Source organism: Notolepis coatsorum, assembly GCF_963971535.1.
Source record: "Notolepis coatsorum genome assembly, chromosome: 11".
Lineage (NCBI taxonomy): Eukaryota > Metazoa > Chordata > Actinopteri > Aulopiformes > Paralepididae > Notolepis > Notolepis coatsorum.
In genome coordinates this window covers 33,691,386-33,712,032 of record NC_140175.1, presented here as the reverse complement: position 1 = coordinate 33,712,032, position 20,647 = coordinate 33,691,386, and the positions used below count along the sequence as shown (strand labels likewise).

The window sequence follows — 20,647 nt, the reverse complement described above, 5'->3', positions numbered from 1 at the left end:
CACAACGTGTACGTTTTGCAAAGCTGTACGAAATAGCATTGATTGTTCATCTTCAGACCACGATATTGCACTCGGGGGGCATCGGGAGAGGAACCGACCTCGCGTCGAGAGAAACACGGCTCAAATTTCAACACACGTGGGAAGAAAAGCGCCTCCAAATGCAAAAGGATTCAGCTTTTTTTTTAGACTGTGAGTCACTTACTCTAAAAAAAAATTCAATTAACGAACAGCAAGAAGCGTCAAGCAAAAAAAAAAAGAAAAAAAAAGGTATACATATATATAAACAGCTGGCTTTTGTTATCTGACGTGACTCGTCCACGGCTGTCCTGCTGTGTGCCTTTTATCTGTCAGTAACAGCAACAATGTGCCTCATGTCTCACAGAGAGCGATGCAGATTCATTGTAGACGTGAAACTGTAATAAAGAGTCTAGAGCTAATGCGTCGAGTACTTTGCTCACTAGGCAAATTTTAACCCTTAAAATGTATAAACTTTTTATTTTATTTTTTTCATATTAAACTTGTCCGTCAGGTTCTGAAATACTTCGCTCCTCAGCTGAAATAAAAGGATGGTATCTGGTCTGCCCTTAAGTCGCTTTATATACTGTATCTTTAAAAATGTTTTACTCAGTAAAGAATGGCAGTTTCAGATATAACCTTTGTTCCCTCAGAGTAAAATCAAGGCCTCTTTGTCACCAGAAGATGGATTTAATATTTTCTTTTTTTTCTTTTTTCTTTTTTATCTTCTTTGAACCTTTTAGGAAATAACAGACATGCTGGGACGAGTATGGTACAGTCTTTTAAAGTGGTTTCCATTGATCTTCTTCATCCAACTGAAAGGCTTTTCATCATTGCCTTTTTTCCATTTTTCTCTTTAACAATTACACTTACAAATTTGTTAATATTACATCAAAAGGCAGAACAAAAAAAGAAGGTCCAAAATTAAAAACAAACAAAGAAAGGGAAAACCAACTTAAAATTAATATCCCCAAACAGTTCTCTTTGTAGGGTGTCTCTGTTCACTTTACTCTTCTTTTTTTGTTAATGGTACTGCATTCTCAGCAGAGTTTGGTAGTCAGGTGATCTGATTGTTTCAGTATCTCTGTGTTGTACATGTCCAAGGCATGGTTCACCCGAATCATCTCGCTGTTGTTGAGCTTGAGCCTGTGCTTCAGCATACAAGAGAACAGGTCCAGCTGGGGCTTCCCAGGTGCGACCGGAGGGGCCAGGCGGTTAATCCTATCCCTTATGTCTAGCAGCAAGAGCATGACAGAGGAGGAGGAGTAGAACTGAGTCCCCTGGGTGTACGACTGGTTCACCTGCTGCACGGCGCTGCGGAGCAGGTCGGCGTTGAAGCGCAGGCTGTAGCCGAACACTTGGATGTCGGAGATCTTGATGTAGATCTGGCGCTTGTTGGGGTCCGAGAGGTCCACGGGACCCTGGCCCGTGTCGTTGCGCAGGCCGGTCGGGATCTTGGCGCGGCTGCGCAGGTAGATGTGCACCGTCTCAAAGAAGGTCTTCCACCGGTTCCCCAGCAGCAGGGTCCAGTTATAACACTGGGAGTTCTGCAGGCGGACCTTCTCCCAGCGGGGGTAGCCGTGCTCGCCAAAGGGCATGCTCCAGCCCTCTGAGTGGCTGCCGCTGAAGGGGTTGACGTAAACAAAGAACATGGGGTCGATGCTGCTGTTCCGCATCTGGCAGATCTTCATGGAGAGGCCGATGATCATGTGGAGGTAGTCCATCCGGTTCTTGTTGCTCTTCAGGGTCAGGGACATGCGCTTCCGCCACCGCGGGTCGAAGAAGGTCTCCAGGCGGATCTCGTTGCTGATGAAGGTGGTGTGGATGTAGAGGCGCGAGTCCATCTTCTGCAGGAGGTACTTGAGCTCCAGGTCCTGGAAGTCCAGGTCCGTCTCGAAGCTGATGAACTGCTCGCTGCGCTCCGAGTCCACGTTCTGAGGCTCGCAGCGGCCGCGGTACAACTTGTAGCCCTTGTTGCAGGAGCCACACTGGGAGATGTTGGCCAGGCTGCACATGGCACAGCTGTTGTTGCCACCGATGACACAAGGGATGGGCCGCTGGCAAAGGGTGACCCCCGTGTGGCACACGCACGTCCTCTGGCTCTCCAGGAAGGTACCCCAGAAACCGTTTTCATTGCAGTAGAGGAAGGACTGGACCCTGTTGAGCCACTGCATGACAGACCTGTGGCATGGACAGAGAGAGAGAGAGAGAGAGAGAGAGAGAGAGAGAGAGAGAGAGAGAGAGAGAGAGAGAGAGAGAGAGAGAGAGAGAGAGAGAGAGAGAGAGAGAGAGAGAGAGAGACAGAGAGAGAGACAGAGAGAGAGAGAGAGAGAGAGAGAGAGAGAGAGAGAGAGAGAGAGAGAGAGAGAGAGAGAGAGAGTGAGGAAAAGGATAAAACACAACCATAAGTGGTTAACAATCCCATAGTCCAATGTTAAAGGGGAACTATTTTACTATTTCTTTCACTATTTGGGCACTTTTACACAATTCCTGTGAGTTTATGGAACACCTCTGTAATTTAAAAAAAAATTTAATTCATTGTTTTGTATTTCTAATGAAGTCCTCAAAAACAGCATTTTTCTACCTCAAGATCTTAAGCCGTTTTGAGCCTGGGCACCTAAACCACTGCGCCGCCTGAACATTATCATGCAGCGGTGTCTCTCTGACATCACAAATCATCACATTTTCAGATGACTCAGTTCAGTGAGGGTGAATATTGTGAGAGGAGAATTGGAAGAATGCGCCAATATGAGAATTAGAGACATAGATCATATTAATATAAGTCCACATAGCTAGGAAACAATGCTAAACACTGAAAAAGGCCATTTATAAGATAGTTCCCCTTTAAACTCCACTGACACTGGTGAAGCCTGCCGCTGTTTGCTCCAGTCTAGACAGAGAACAGGATAATGAATACTCTTCAAAGGGGGAGGAGTCCCCTTTATGTCCCTCAAGTGGGAGGCACTTACTAATATAGCCAGGCATCTTGCTTGTCATCTGCCTGTCAGTCCTAGAACTTCCTTTGTGAGTATAGGGGGTTGAATTCTGAATCCCGACTTCTCAGTCACTATTAATCACGCTCCCCTTCATATTACATGAGATCATACTGCAATGTTCACCATAGCGTATCTACTAGTTAAACCAGGCCGTTTTACATACTTGCCCCTACAGTGAGTGTTAATGACACGCATGTGAGTGGGCGTGCGGCGCAGTGCAGTACAGGTCTGCCATGAGTCCGGCAAAAATTCCTATATTTACCTCGCAATCTCGTGTTTTTCTAACACCCGGGATCAGTTTGTTCCGTGCCCTGGTTTGTCGGACGCGGCAGGGGGAGGAATGACGAACGATCCTAATTAGGGCCAGCTATCGTTGAGGAATGGCGAGAGATACTGGCTGCCTCTCGTACAGTATGTCGCCGGGTGTAATTACGTTACCTCGTTTGATTGAAGACCACATTTAGATAAGTCATCAACCGTATGTGTTGGTGAAATGGCACCTTGGTTTAGAAAAGCGAAAACCATCTTTTAGAGTAGTGAAGCTTAAACCCGTTGGCACATGCATACATCATAATCACTTGCACTTGGTAATGAATTGCTTTCATTCGCGCTATTCCGTGTCCCCAGTTGAATAAAACCGAACGCTGACTGGGGAGCGACGCAAATGGCTGCCTCGAGGTGATTGCAGTTGGGAGCTTTGGCGTCAAAGGATCATCAGCTATAATCACATAATGAACGTCATCTCGTTGTCACCGATGTTTCTCACAGCACCTACTATACCGTAGTAGCGGCATCAACATTCACTGTTCATTCCGTGAGGTTAGGTGAATAGGTGTGGTTGTGTGACATACAGTATAGGGGCCTTTATAAATGCAGCAAGGAGTCCACCCACTAACCCGGAATAATGGGACAATATACAATATATATGCAGCCCTGACTCTCACACTGCATGGGAAGTCTCAGTCATTATCGCAGCGCAAAAACACCATTAATTTTTAACGGCCTGGCCTTGGCACGTCTGGCAAAGACCCTGTTTGTTTGAAAGGTTGCAATTAATAAAAGCACCATAGGATCAATGATCCAGCATGTGGTTGATTCTCTTTTCCTTGTGTTGTAATTTAGCCTGGTTATCAATACTGGCCAATAAGAGATTTTATTCGTGTTAATAACTACACTTAATGCTGCATTATGATTAATTATGAATAGCTTTGTGATACTTTAGATGCATACCTCTAAATGTTCACGGTAAGTGACCTGGATCTGCATACTTACTAGTTTTGCTACCGTTAAACCTAGCCTGTGTGTAAAATGATGATAAGTAAGTACCTAATTAGACTGTGGGGAGCACGGTGAGGTCAGGTAGCTGACAGTAGTGTTGTCACGATACTGGAATATTTAAATTTGATATTAACTATTGATATTAAATACCATGGTGGCCCTGTTCAGTTTCTTAGTTTCATATGAGTGTGTGTCATACATTGTTCTTCAAATTAGATTAGATTAGATTAGAAGTTTGGGATCCAACCAGAGTGCAAATGTAACAGTAAAGTGCAATAGTAATATACAAGGTACAGGTATAAATACTGTATGGTAGTAGTCATACTGGCCAGCAGCGTAGCCAGTAAGAGTAGGTAGGTGTTTGTACAGCTGGTAGGTTTAGGGTTCACTTGTCACAAAATAAATCCCACTCGTTTTACTTGAGGGTATGTACAGTAATTATGTTATCACATTCGCTAACCTGTCACTCTTTGAACTCATTGAGCAGGTCGGCATATCTGTGGGCGAGATGCTTCGCCAAGTTTGACGTGGGCTCCCTTGGCCTGCGTGGGTTTAAAACATCGTTTACAGACAGGCATTGTGGTGTCCGTGGGCTTTTCATGACTGTCGACTATGTAAGAGAAATAATGCCATATTTCGCTCTGTGCATCTGCTTTGTCAACAAGGCATGGACACTTCTACTTGCAGCCATGCCTCTCGTTCAGTCACCATGAAAGCTGAAACACTATGCCTGCAGTGGAAGCAGAACGCTACACACACACACACACGCACGCACGCACGCACGCACACACACACACACACACACACACACACACACACACACACACACACACACACACACACACACACACACACACACACACACACACACACACACACACACACACACACACACACACACACACACACACACACACACACACACACACACACACACACACACACACACACACACACACACACACACACACACACACACACACACACACACACACACACACTGCCCTGCTGTCCCACATCGACACAACTCATAGGAAATACAGCCCTTAGTAAACCACTGTCATTCTTAAAGTACTGACATCTTGCTCATTGTAATTAGGCCTGTACTGTACAGTACTGTGATCATTCCAAACTTTTATTTCAACCCGTAAGACACTGAGGTTACCCTCATTTACAGGGACACCGAGCTTACAAGACAAGACATACAGTAGTTTATCAGCAATTTCAGATCTGAGATCATACTTTTACAAATACGCCTTTAAATCAGAAAAGGCCATCCAACCTTTTCATAAAGGACACAGTGGTGAGTAACATATCTGTCACCAGTAATAAATCGAAGGGCAGAATGATAGACAAAATCCAGCGGTTTAAGAGTTGAAGCCGCAGCATGACTATAAATCACATCACCATCGTCCAAAATTGAGAAGAAAAAAGCTTCAACAATCCACATTCTACTAATCACGAGAAAGTTAGATCCCAGAATGATGTAAAGATCGAGTTCTACTAATATATTTCACTTCAAAAAGATGTACCAAGAAAACGTATATAGACAGTATAGCACAGTTTAGTATAGTATTGCAGTTTAGCATAACAGGATAATATAGCATAGCATTACATTATAGGCTAGTAGGAGTATAATAATATAGTAATATAGTATAGCAGTTTAACATACTAACATATTCAAATAACAGTATATATTATATAATATTGTATAATACTGTATACCAATATAATATAGTCTAGTATAATATATTATACTATAGTATGATATAGTATAGTAGGAATTAGTTATAGTATAATAAAATAAAAATAATACAACTAGATAGTATAATAGTATAGTATATAGAAGTATAATATAGAATAATACATGATATAATAAAACAGTGTACTATAAATATATAGATAAATGTGTGTGTGTGTGTGTGTGTGTGTGTGTGTGTGTGTGTGTGTGTGTGTGTGTGTGTGTGTGTGTGTGTGTGTGTGTGTGTGTGTATGTGTATAAATGAATGAACCTGCAATTTAACTGATAGATACACAAAATGTATTTATCTATGTTAATTTAATTGTGTTGATGTTTTAATTTCTTCAAAATAAGTATGTACATTTTGTTTGGTTTGGTAAACATTGTGCTATGAACAGTCTATAAGTGTACTGTATGTATGTAGGGGCAGGTACAATACGAGTTTTCTTCTTCCTGTTCCTTTCGGAAATGGAATGTAGTGGATCATATTCAGTGAACTATATGTACGGAAGACACTGTTGGACTGTAACAATTCCATGTACGAATAAATACAAATTAAATTAAATTAAATTAAAATATCTAGTTCTGTAGCGGCTAGGTGGCGCTCGCCACCAACGCAGGAGATGCTGGGTTCGAGCCCAGCTCTCGGCGTTGCTACCAGCTTGGCTGGTCGTTAATACTAATACAATTGGCAGTATTAGGGGGTGGGAAGCTGGTGGGTGGGGATCGGACGTTGTGGACAGCAACTCCTACAGGTCGGTTGGTGCGCCTGCGCAGTAGAATCAGGAAGCGACGAGGGTGGCGTGTCCCTCCCACGCAGACCCTCGCCGCTGAGAGATTGCGCTGTTCAGGTGAAAAGATGCAACGGCTGCCTCCTCCAGTACCGGAGGGGACACGTGATGCAAGGCTTTGTCCACATTGCAGCCAGCTTGTGGGAGGCATGGCCAACAGCGTTCGAGACAGGGGAGGGTAGAATTGGACAGTACAAAAAAATAGAAAATGGGGAGAAAAAGTAGATCTAGTTCTGTACAGGAAGCCAATTTTCGGATGCAGCTTGGAAACAAGAATATATGCATGGCACTTCAATTAAAACTTCTCATCAAGCCACAAGCCAACATATTTATACTCAGAATCAGAATCAGAACTCAGTCAACTCTCTCAATGTTAGAACCGTTTATGGTAGTTATATGTACAGTACTTCATCATAATCAACATTGCTGGCTATGGAGAACAGCATACACTGTAGCATTGAGGACTAATTTAAGATTGATAAAATCTCCCTGAACAACATTAAAAGAAAGCCAACTGAACAGTGTCACAATAGTATCATCAACATACACATGGGCATGACATTCAAAGAAGAAACACTATCCTGAATATAAATAGTAAACAGGACATTTACATTTACATTTTTTACATTTAGTCATTTAGCTGACGCTTTTATCCAAAGCGACTTACAAGTTCTGTACGACAAGCCATCAGGAAGGGCACAACTCTATCAGCTGAGCAACAATGTTCATCAAAGTGTTGAGTGCTACAGTGTAGGTTAGTTTATTAGGACAAGTGCATGACAGTACGGTTAGTTAGGGTTAGATTTTTTTTTTTTTTTTTTTTTTTTTTTTTTTTTTTAATTCAGATAATGATTGAAGAAGTGCGTCTTTAGTCGACGGCGAAAGATTGGACGTGATTCGGCTGTCCTAACTGGGGTGGGTAGTTCATTCCACCATTGTGGGGCAAGGACTGAGAATAGGCGACTTCTCTTTGATGACCCTCCCGGAGCTTGGATAGGAGTAGGTCTGAGGCGGCCAGAAGATGCAGAGCGTAGGGGTCTTGAGGGTGTGTAGTTAGAGACCATTGACCGGAGGTAGGCGGGAGCGGTTCCTTTTGCCGCACGGTATGCTAGGTCGAGGGCCTTGAAGCGGATTCGTGCAGCAATGGGGAGCCAGTGCAGGTCCCTAAGAAGTGGGGTGACATGGGCCGACTTCGGTAGGTTTGAGATCAGGCGGGCCGCTGCGTTCTGAATGAGTTGAAGAGGCTTAGTGGCAGTGGCCGGGAGGCCAGCGAGCAGTGCATTGCAGTAGTCGAGGCGGGAGATGACTGTTGATTGGACGAGGAGTTGGGTGGCTTCTTTTGTCAGGAAGGGGCGTATCCTTCTGACGTTGCTCAGGAGGAATCGGCAGGTTCTGGTCGTCGCTGCGATGTGAGCAGAGAAGTTCAACTGGTCGTCGAGGACAACACCAAGGTTCTTGGCGGTCGGGGACGCAGTCACAGCTGCATTCTCGACTGTGATTGAAAGGTCGGTTAGGGGGGAGGATTTGGCCGGCAGGTGGAGCAATTCTGTTTTGCTTAGGTTCAGTTTGAGGTGGTTGGACGTCATCCAGGCTGAGATGTCGGACAGACAGGCCGAGATCCGCACAGAGACGTGGATATCTGAGGGAGGGAAGGAGAGGAAGAGTTGAGTATCGTCGGCATAACAATGGTAGGAGAAGCCATGAGACGTGATAATGTTACCCAGTGATTTAGTGTAGAGGGAGAAGAGAAGGGGTCCTAAAACCGAGCCCTGGGGGACACCCGTCCGCAGGGGGCGGGTGGCCGACAGGGTCCCTCTCCATGACACTTGGTAGGAGCGGTCATTGAGGTATGATGACAGCCATGTCAGCGCAGAGCCAGCCACTCCCATTCCTGCGAGGGCCGCAAGGAGGATCTGGTGGTTGACTGTGTCGAAGGCTGCAGATAGATCTAGGAGAATCAGGACAGAGGAGAGGCCTTTCGCTTTTGCTAAGTGAAGTGCCTCTGTGACCGCAATGAGGGCTGTCTCTGTGGAGTGACCAGTCCTGAAGCCTGACTGATTAGGGTCTAGGAGGTCATTCTGTAAGAGATAAGTAGTAAGTTGGTTGGATACAGCACGTTCAAGTGTTTTAGAAAGGAAGGAGAGAAGAGAGACAGGACGGTAGTTGCCTATGACAGTAGGGTTCAGGGTTGGTTTTTTTATGAGCGGCGTGACTCTGGCTTGTTTTAGGGAGGTGGGGACCACCCCCGAGTTGAGTGAGGAGTTGATGGTTGCAGTTAGGAATGGGAGGATGTCTGGTGCTATGGTCTGGAGGAGTGGGGAGGGTAGCTGGTCCAGCTGGCAAGTAGTCGGACGGTTTGACGTTACCAGTGTCAGGGTCTCTGCTTCTGTAATGGGAGAGAAAGATGACAGAGTGAAGGATGAGGTTCTCGATTCAGCATTTGGAATGGGTGGGGGTTGGGAGAAGGAGCTGCGGATGTTCTCCACTTTTTCCTCAAAGAAGATCGCAAAGTCTTCGGCAGAGAAAGATGAGGGAGGGGGGGGTGGGGGGGGAGTGAGGAGGGAGGACATGGTAGCATGCAGTTTGCGAAGATTCTTGGCAGAGGCCTCGATCCTATGGTGGAAGAAAGAAGCTTTGGCATTAGTGATGGTTTTGGAGAATGTTAACAAGAGGTTGTGATATGTGTCGATGTCAGCAGTGAGGCGTGACTTTCTATACTTCCTTTCAGCTGCTCTCAGGACCTGTCTTTGTTCTCTCACTGGATCTGTCAGCCATGGACTGGGTGGGGAACGGCGGGCAGGTTTCTCAACGAGGGGACAGAGCTTGTCGAAGGAGGTTGCAAGGGCTGAAAGGAGGGTGGAGGTTGCCATCTCTGTGGAGAGAGCAGAGAAGGTGTCACTCAAAGGTAGAGCGGATAGTATGTCAGAGGAGAGGGTGGAGGGGGATAGGGAGGGCAGGTTGCGTCTGAGTGAGACTGTTTGAGTTGGGATGAAGACCTTTCGGTTAAGCATGAGAGTTAGTGAGAAGGATATGAAGGAATGGTCAGATACATGTAGGGGAGTTACCGTGGTGTTAATGATGCTGGAGTTACGGGAAAATATGAGATCCAAGGAGTTGCCTGCTTTGTGGGTGGGAGGCATGGGAGTGGGAGTCAGGTCAAACGATTGTAGGAGGGAGACTACTATGACTGACTGAGATGAGTCAGGCAGGTTGAAGTCGCCCAGTAGAAGGAGAGGGGTACCATCTTCCGGTAAGGAGCTAAGAAGCATGTCCAGCTCATCTGTGAAGTGATCGAGCGGACCTGGAGGGCGGTAGAGTGTAACAATGGTGAGATTGAAAGGATTAGAGACAGATACTGCATGATATTCGAGAGAGGAGAGTGACAGTTCTGGGAGTGGTGTTACGTTTGTAGCCCATGAAGGAGATGTCATGAGGGCAGTGCCTCCACCCCGTCTGGAAGGTCGAGGTGTGTGAGTGAAGTTATAGTTTGTAGATAATGCTGCAGGTGTTGATGAGTTATTGGGGGTTATCCAGGTCTCAGTTAGAGCCAGGAGCTGCAGATTTAGACTATGGGCGTAGGCAGTAATGAAGTCAGCTTTCTTGACTGCTGATTGACAATTCCATAAGCCTCCCCGTACTGTGACAGGTGTATTAGTGGCTGTAGGAGGGTAGGAGAGATTAGCCGGGTTACTAGCAAACTGGCGTGGATGGGTAGAGTCAGTTCTGGAGGAGCAGATTGTGGATATAGGTATGAGACACATTGTATTGTCGAGAGTGGCAGGGAGGAAGTAGAGAAATAGCAGTGTGGGAGGGAAATATAGGATTATGGTGTACTTAGCACTGGGTGGATCGGTGGATCGCTCGGCGGTTAACTCCAGGATAACTCCTCCTCTTTGTCCCTCTTCGTTTCTCGACGCTTCGCTGACGCTACACCAGCAAGCCTTTAAATCACTATCACTAATTAGTGCTGTCTTAACACCTGGCCCTTAATGGGGGCACTTAACAAAACAAAATGGCCGTTTTAAACACGCCCCTTTAATCAAGTCAGCTGGTTCCTCACTTTTAAGATTCACTAATAGACTTAAAATGGCTTACCCTAGTTTTCAGTATAAAGCAATGTTTCTTCAGTGAGAGTGTCCTGTCCTTCCTTAACAGAGCCCAGTACAGAGTGACTTCACCACAGTGTGGACCTCTGCTTTTAAACAGGGCAGGCTCTTAATGGCTCACTCAGAAAATCAGATGCTACTAGTAAACAGGAAACAGTCCCTTAATGGGGGCACTTAACTAAACAAAATGGCCGTTTTAAACACGCCCCTTTAATCAAGTCAGCTGGTTCCTCACTTTTAAGATTCACTAATAGACTTAAAATGGCTTACCCTAGTTTTCAGTATAAAGCAATGTTTCTTCAGTGAGAGTGTCCTGTCCTTCCTTAACAGAGCCCAGTACAGACCCAACACTGAACCTTGGGCACACCTTTAGTTATGGTTATGATTGCAGATTGAGTAGGGCCCAATTTCACACACTGATGTCTAGAAAAGAATCCTGAAACCAATCACATGCACCACTATCCAAGCCAATACTAGATAATCTTTTTTAAAAGCAGGTGATGATCAACTGTATCAAAGGCTTTTGACAAATGTATTTTCAATTATGTCATTAGTAATCATTGTGGTGGCCGGAATTGTGCTGTGATTGGCTCTGAATCCACTGATTGATGTGGTGATTTGAGGAAATCATTTAGATTGTTTACCAAAGTCTCAATAAATTTTGCCAAGCACAGCAGCCTGGAAATAGGATGATAGTTGTCAAAATGTTCCCTATCACCTCCTTTGTGCAGGGGAATCACCCTGGCAGATTTCCAAACTAGAACAAAACACCCTGTGGCAATGGAGAGATTAAAACGAAAGGTTATCCTATAACCTAGTTATATGAATACTGGCAGAGCGTCTCGCTCTTTGGTAAACCCCCAGTGCAACTCACTAGCATGAGGAGGCGGACGAACGCCTGAACCACAATATCCCTGGAGCGAAAGAACTCCGGATATTCTTTGGCACGAAGACTGGATTAGGCCTCAGAGTCGCACCGCTATCGGCCAAATAGACAGGCACTCAGGCCGCACCGAGAGAGCACACAGCTCACCCACACGTTTAGCGGAGGTGATGGCCAAAAAGAACGCAGCCTTCAAAGACAGCAGATCCAATGGCGCCTGGTCAAGAGGCTCAAACGGGGCCTCCGACAACCGGCCCAGGACCAGTTGGAGGTGCCACTCGGAGACAGAGAACGTTCCACAGGCTTGAGACGCAGAGCGCCAAGCAGGAATGTTCCACGAGAGGGTGGCTGAACAATGTTCCGCCCCCACACTCGACCATACACCACTCCCCAGTGTAAGCCGCGGTAGAGGACGGAGCGCGCGCGTACCGGATAGCATTAACCACAGAATAGTCAAGACGCATCCCCACCAGATTCACACTGTCAGCAGCCAAGCCTAGAGGCTGCCCCAGAACAGGAGGCAGAACAGAGTTCCGCGTGCCTGAGAGAGGGCCCGCGGTGACCACGGAACACGCCACGGCGGGGCCACCAAGAGCTGAATCAGGGCCGGGGACCACACAGCTGAGCCCCGGCCCAGCGCGACCAGGACCAAATCCTGCGCTCCCAACGTACCCGCCCCAACAGCTGAGCTATCAGGTGTAAGGGGGGGAAAGCGTACAGAATCCCGGACGGCCACGGAATCGGTCCCAGACCTGCCCGACTATGTCTGGACGTAGTCCCCACTCGTCAGGGTGAGGACCGCCCGCGACATAACACCTGCACCCACATTCACCCTGCTGGGGATGTGGAGAGCCCTCAGGCAGAGCAGATGGAGAATGCCCATAGCCAGAGCCTGACCGCCACCCAGTGCAGACGGGGGGAGCGCACTCCTCCCTGTCTGACAATATACGATGCTGACATCGTGTTGTCCGTCCTGACCAAAAGATGCTTGCCCACCACAAGGTGGTCGAGCTGTTTGAGGACCAGAAGGACTGCCTTCAATACCAACACATTGAATGTAGCGCAGACCGGGCAGCATGGTCTTGCCAGCTGCCCACGGGGACCCCGCAGGTGAGGGCACCAGACCCTCCCCAGAAGACGAGGTCCCCCAGTACTGACATGGGAACCTTCAGCCGCTTCCACAGACTTAATGATTTTAGAATATTTCAGATAATGAAATTAAATGTTTATATCATCAACTATCCAGTTAGTATTTATACTGTAACGTTTGGCTACTTTAAATCATTGAATGTAGAGAGAGAGCGAGAGAGAGGGGGCAAGAACGAACGAGAGAGCCAGCCCCCCCCCCCCCCCCCTCGGGTTTTGTTCTAGGTTCGCGTTTTGATCGCCTAAGCTGCCGTAGGTGATGACGTCACACTCGAATGTAAACAGGAATAGTTTAACACACGGAGATGGAAAATGGATGATATACAGAAACGAATAACCAATAAATATGAAGTTATGTTTAAACTTCTGTTGTCAAGCGTTGTCAATATAACCCACCCCCTTTCCTCACAAATGGAACTAGTGTTGTGGAGTCCGCTTTGAGCATTTTCCAGGGTTAGCAGCTAACGCTAGCTAGTTAGCTTAGCATAGTCCTAATGGATAACTTGGTTAGCAGCTAACGTTAGCCCATTGCTCGTGTCAATTAAATTGCATGTTATTAAAGGTCCGCGCTGGTCTGTCTAATGAAATTACAACCGCAACATTATGTCGCACTATACAGCCCTGGTTGTAGGCTAATGTTTTACTATTTTTTTTTATCCAATTTGTATCGATTAATTTAGGAGTGAAATGCGAATGAAGGGTTGAAATCACTACTCGCAACCTTGCCCCCAAATATTATTTTCCACTCGCACGGGCCAAATTAAGGGGCAATTTGCGATCATCTCGTCGCAGTGTACAGCCCTGAAGCCCCCGCTAAACCCCCAACATTAGACACCGATTGACCATCAGCATGAATGGTTAAGAGGAGGGAAGACCTTTTAGTAAAGACAGCCCTCGGCGGGGAACAAAGAACGGAGACCCAGCATTGTAGCATTAGCATTAGCCGCACGCACTAGAATAGTTGGGAAAACACCCAAAACAGAGACATGACGACCATGTTTTCCCAAATATCTTGCCCCTCGCGCCAATACATCACACGGCTGTCTCACAGGACAACGAGCAGTATTACTCATGCTAGTATCAATGCCTGACAACGCAGGCCTACCTGTGCGCAATGTAGCTCGACTGCCAACCGTCGCGCGATGTCCCTCAGTCCGCTGTCACGAGATGAGGAACCCCAGGACAGGCCCGATGCGCTGGTAGGATGTGCCAAGAAGATCCCAGGGGCTGGTGAACCTCCGGCGAAAACCCAACATTGTGTAATTTCTTCCTGCGTTTCATAACAACTAGTTCACGGAGTGTAGGCTTGGGCGGTATGGCGGTATTACGGTATACCAGGATATTTCGAGATCCCGCCGGTATGATTCTCAATACCGTGACGTCACAGACTGCTATTACACTGACACAGAGTTGATTGTAGTGCACAGCACGCGCCAGCAGAGGGTTACGTGGCTATCGTTCTGTGAGCTAGCATTGATACCGGGCTGGTGCGGGCTAACTGGCCATCGTTCTGGGAGCTAACATTCAATATAAGTGCTATGTATGGTGATAACGAGTATATTGTTAGCTCCGCCCCCCCCCCCCCCCCCCCCCCCCGCTGATGAAAATGAAAGTCATACCGTCATATACCGTATATGTACCGGGGTATTAAGTCAGCAAGGTATGACGGTATGAAAAAAATTATACCGCCCAAGCCTAACGGAGTGCACTGCAGTGTCCATGTTGGAAACAAAAAAGAGGAAGGTAGAGTGTGACCATGTCCGGTGTCATATAGTAGGACCCGGGGGCGTGGCCTGGTCATGTGCATGTGAGTGCAATTGTTTGTTCGTGAGCACAGTAGGTGCTAGGAGATAAGAGATATCTCATAATGGCAAAGAGCGAGACGCGATGACCAGTATGATAATATAAATGTACGTTAACTGTTTAGAAATAACTGGGGCAGCCAGTTTTACAAGAAAATTTACTAAATTGTCCTCTCCAATAGAGCACTTAGGATCAATAGATTGCAAGGCACTCATAGCAAGGCACCAAGTACATCAATAAGTGAAAAGGGCTGAAAGGAGAAATGACAGTAACAGTCAGTAACAGCATCAACAAGAGGGGGCCCTGTATAGTTTATATCAAATAAATTACCAGCCTCGATGAAGTGCCTGTTAAAGGCAAGACAAATCACACAGTTATCTACTTTAACATGTGTTAATGGTTTTGTTTTTGTTTGAGTTAGCTACTATCCAGAATCTTGCAGAGTTTGAATACGAGCTAGTAATTAAGTCAAAATAATAGTTTGTTTTGGCATTTCTCACAGCTGAGGTGCATTTGTTTCTGAGTTGTCTGAATGATGTGCCAATGTGCAGGATCACCGGTGCACTTAGCTTGAGACCAGGGCCCTGTACCTGGTTCAACTAAGTCGATCAAAAGTCCCATTAGCCAGATTCAATTAACCCAATGTTTGAAACCAGGTTTTCCCTCGAACGCTGATTCACTCTTGTTAATTCGAACCAGACTTGATACGCAGGATAATTGCGCGCGGCCGCCTCACCTGAAAAGACAGCAGGTGTCGATCGCAGAAATCCTGATTTTCTAACGGCATTGATTGATTGATTGATTGAAAACTTTATTAACAGATTGCAGAATGGGTACAATACAGTACGGCTCAATAGCCTCGCTGACAAGTTAAATGCATATCTATAGGCGAATTTTAAGTCCCTCATTACCCAAATCAATCAGATTATATTTCTTTAAATGTGCCTGCTGGCTTAGGTATCATGTACTATATAAATACATGGTTCCCAAAGTTTTCAAGGTGTGACCCCCGAAATAATGTGTCAGAGAGGCTTGGAGGCTATAACAGGTTTGAATCTGTTTCGGACATCATCCATACATGCATTGAATTGATTAACCTCTGGTTTATACCAGTGACACCAGTCATGTTCATCACCCTCTTGTTCATCATCAGATAACAGTGCTTGAACAGATAAATGCATTTTCTCAAATTCATTCATCAAAACGTCAAAGGCTTGCAATTGCTCATTAACTTTTCTCAAGTCACGTCCACGTCATCAAATCCGTCAAACAGTGCATCTCCTCAGACAGTTACAATATCCCAATAACGCGTGAGTGACAGTGATACAATTCAACAATCCACAGATTCAGATTCGTCGTAATTCACATCCACAATCCACGCATAAAGATAGGGATGCCCCGATCACGTTGTTTTATTAAATAATTATTAGTAACCTATACATAATAAAAAAGACTATGTGCCGTTTGAAATCGAATTGAGCTTAATTCAATGCATTTTAACCATTTTCATGTGTATTATCTGTATTATCTGACTGCGAGACAGCGCCAACACACAACAAGTCGAAATTCTCCGCTCTCTCTAATGCAACCAGCGTCTCAGTCTGAAATGCATGTCTGACTGGAGCCACTGTCTGTGTGACTCTGCTTTGGTCCAATCACATTCCCCCACCCACAGTCTGCGAATCAGAGGCAGAGTAGGGCGGGTCTTCACAACCAGCCTGGTTGTCTCTCAGCGACCTGCACTGCAGATACACCCTACTCACCTGGGGCAGTGTAGCGAATAATGTTATATATATATATATATATATATCTATGGTGTAGCGGGGCTCTGTCGTCTCGAGTCTACTACACTTATTAGTAAGTAACTTATTCTCATGCTTGCTCGCACACACAGTCACACACACACTTCTCACGCTCGCACTCACACACACACACACACACACACACACACACACACACACACACACACACACACACTCGCATCTCTCATGCTCTCATTCCAACTCTGCTGAGAGTTGCGTTTCTGTTATGTTTTTCGCGCGCGTCATCGATCGGTTTTCACAATCGGCGAATAGGAAGCATTATCGGAATTCCCCAATCTCATATTTATACTGATTATCGGCTGATACCGATTGCTGGCGGATTGATCGGGGCATCCCTGCATAAAGACGCTTCAATTTATGCTTGAATGAAACACAATCCGGGCACTCCGTTATGCAAATACATCCACAACGGAGAATATGAAACGAATCAGAGCCAAACGCCGGATAGGTTTCATTCATTAAAAATATCCCTGCGGGATTCACATTGGCAATGCTCCATTATTAAAATAACCACATAGTGTGTGTCGCGACTCGCGAGTGCCGTATAGCTATGACGTGCATTATTTAGGACAAAGTAAATCCATAGGCTGAATATGATTTATTATCAGCATTTTAGGTCTATTATTTTACATTTCAAAAGCCCCCTCTAGAAAAACGAAGCACAAAAACATAATTCAGAATGGTATAATGGGATCTGTGAGGAAGGGAACTGGCATTTTTTTGCGAGGGCGTGGCCAGTTTATCCAGCTAACTGAACTAAACCCTGCGCTGGAGCAGGTTCAAACTTTTTCATCTGTTGCCATAGTGATTTAGACAAACATGCTTCGGGGAACCGAAAGGTCTGACTTATGTCAAGTTATCCTGAAAAATATCCGGCTAACTCAGTTAGCCAGGTACGAGGAACAGGGCCCAGGCACTGTTCCTTTCAACAACGTTGACAACTGGTTTGAGAACCAGGGTGTTACTCTGTCTTTAAGTTTTATATAATAATTCCAATAATTTAAATAAAGGTTTTTATAAAAACGTTGAGTTCTAATTGCACATGAAGGATCTCAGTTGTATATTGTAGGTCACTAAGGAAAATGTAATTTAAAAAGGCTTGATCATTAAAATGTCTGATACATCTCTTTCAAATTTGGCATAGTATGTTCTGTAATTTATTGTGCTAAATTGAGGCAACCACCAACCTCCTTAATGTACAGTAGTCAGATGAGCTGTTAAGCCAATTCAGGTTAAAATCACCTACCATAATTAACTTATCATCAGAAAAACAAGAATGAGGATCCGCCAAGACATTGATGGAATGTCTTGGCACGCCACTGTTTTCATGTGTGCATGCGCACTCTCTTACTCTTACTGTATGTATGTAAAAGAGACAGGCAACAATTGTTTGTTGATCTGGGTGTGCTTATTATTAACTCCTGGGTGCTCCCAATTGAAGAATTTAATGGCTTGTAGATTAATACAGTCATGTTAGTGAAAATATACAACCTAGTGGTTTTCACAAAAGTGAAATGACTTATAGCTAGCAACTTTCAAACAACTTTCAAATCTCACAGAATATTTCCCACCCCTTTTCAACATCAATGGCAGTGTGAATGGTGTTTAGAAAGGTAAGCTAGAATACCTTAAGAATAATATCTCTAGAACTGAAAGAGCTCCTGAAGTTCTTAGGGATGAAGGTAGGTTTGGCCTGAATAACGCTGCTTCAAAGGCTCAAACGGGGCACCCAATAGACTACGTAGTGTGGCAGACTGGCTGGTGTGGTAATAGAAGCCTGGCCAAGGTACTGGGGCATATGCCCATATTAAGAGATCCGAGGAGACTCCCAGCTGAACAGAGTGCGTCAACCCCAATGCAGCGGACCTGTGTCAGACATGCACAGGACAGGTGAGTGCAATCAAAGCCCAATAAAGAGGCATAGAAAATGTGGACAGAGACAGAGAATCATTGGAGTAGCTGAGGCGAAACCTGTACGGAAAGAGAGGCCGTGAGTAAGAGAAGAGAGAGAGCGAGAAGAGGAGGACAATTATTGTCTGTGTGACCAATGCTGTGTTTATCTGCTTTTGGAAGGAGGACCTTGCTGTGTGCTATAACCCCCAATCGTCTGAGCACCCGCATCGTATCGCATTGTATCGACCCCTGCTTGCCTGACGTCTCTTCTCCCGGATCAGCGCCCGCCCGTATGAGAACCGCTCTTTGTGTACTGAACCCCGCTAACGGACCAAGACAATTCTCAGGCATTACGGACTGGCTGATGATATCCTTTCCCCCTAAACAGCAATACAACTGCTGTTAAACTTGCTTCTACCTTGTGCCATGTGTGTTTTGTTCATTCCAATCTGGTGACAGCTCATAACACCCCAGAGTCTGTCACAGTTAGGGCTGGGCGATATGGCCAAAAATGATATCACGATATCGATAACGATATCATATCACTCGATATCTATAATTATCGATATTGTTATAAGTATAAAACAATTTATGAGCTGGCAGAAGTCGCATCAGCATGCTGATCCCCGGTCTGCTGCTATCAGAATAAGAGTGGAGTAGACCTAGGTGGACCACTGAGTGGGCTGCAATCATTCTGCCCAGCAGGCACGTTACAGACGTAGCAGTGGAACTTCTGTGGGGGTGAAACCCTTTTAGAGGACTTACGCTTTGCGACGTTCTGGTGAGCAGCCACGTGAAAGATCTCCCGGTCGGTGAATATCAAGAAAAGGAAGAAAAACAATTCAAAGCAAAATAAAAAATGACAATTCAAGGATATAAGAGAGGAGGAGGGATGAACACGAGAAAAGGCGAGAGAAAAGCGACCCCAGAAGAAGTAAAAAATGGTGGCGCTGGAGATGATTCAGACTAGCATGACGCAGTGGGCAGCTAGCATACAGGCCGACATCCAAGTTGGAATGCAGATCGCCCAGGACATGCGGGCTCGCACACGGGCTAACGAGTTAGCTAACCAAGCTATCCAAGATAACACACGGGCTATCCAAGCTAGCACGCAGGCCTGGCTGGAGAAGGAGCTGCAAGCTAACATGGAAGTTAACACGGTGAATACGACGCAGCAAGGGATACAAGCTAACGTGGCATTGGACCGCAGCGAGGCCTGGCTGGAGAAGGAGCTGCAAGCTAACATGGAAGTTAACATGGTGAATACGACGCAGCAAGGGATACAAGCTAATGTGGCGTTGGACCGCAGCGAGGCCTGGCTGGAGAAGGAGCTGCAAGCTAACATGGAAGTTAACACGATGAATACAACGCAGCAAGGGATACAAGCTAACATGGCGTTGGACCGCAGTGAGGCCTGGCTGGAGAAGGAGCTGCAAGCTAACATGGAAGATAACACGATGAATAAGACGCAGCAAGGGATACAAGCTAACGTGGTGTTGGACCGCAGCGAAGCCTGGCTGGAGAAGGAGCTGCAAGCTAACATGGAAGTTAACACGATGAATATGACACAGCAAGTGATACAAGCTGGTTCGGGAGAGGTGAAACGGACGGCCCCCAGGGGAGGGACGGGGAGGCGCTGGATACAACCGGACCAACCAGGACTCGGGCACCGAGCCGGCCAAGATGCGAACACGGAGGCCACACACACCAACCGAGATCCGAGCACCGAGATCAACCGGACCAGCCAGAACTTGAATAACGAGGTTTTACACACCAAGCAGGACTCGAGCACTGAGGTCATACACACCGACCAAGCTTCAATACCACATACAGACAGGGTAAACACATTAGATGGGGAAATTGGGACTTAATTCGGGACATATAATACAAATAACACGTACTAGACTAAACGGTAGACACTAGCACACATGACACACAAATAAGATGACAGGGAACATGGGGAATCACATTCGGAGACCGGACCGGGAGCTCTGGAAATGTACTAACATATGAAAGATAAAAATTCAAATAAAATGTTGGACAATAATAGGGACATTGGAGAATCCCCATTGGGGATATCTACGTCGTTATAGGAGGGGCCCTCTCCTCTCTATAATATAATAATTTAATTATAATAATAATAATAATTTAGGACCTGCTCAGAGGTCATTA

The 20,647-nt window shown here is 45.8% G+C and overlaps 1 protein-coding gene across 1 annotated transcript in view; it reads right to left on the bottom strand.

The window, feature by feature from the left end:
- Window positions 1-1,055: 1,055 nt before the first annotated feature.
- brinp1 (bone morphogenetic protein/retinoic acid inducible neural-specific 1) overlaps window positions 1,056-20,647 on the bottom strand; it is a gene marked incomplete at its 3' end in the record, with an annotated part of 247,393 nt that continues 227,801 nt past the window's right edge. The window contains 1 exon segment of the mRNA XM_084324024.1: window positions 1,056-2,196. Within this exon segment, the coding sequence (XP_084180150.1) occupies window positions 1,056-2,196 (1,141 nt within the window).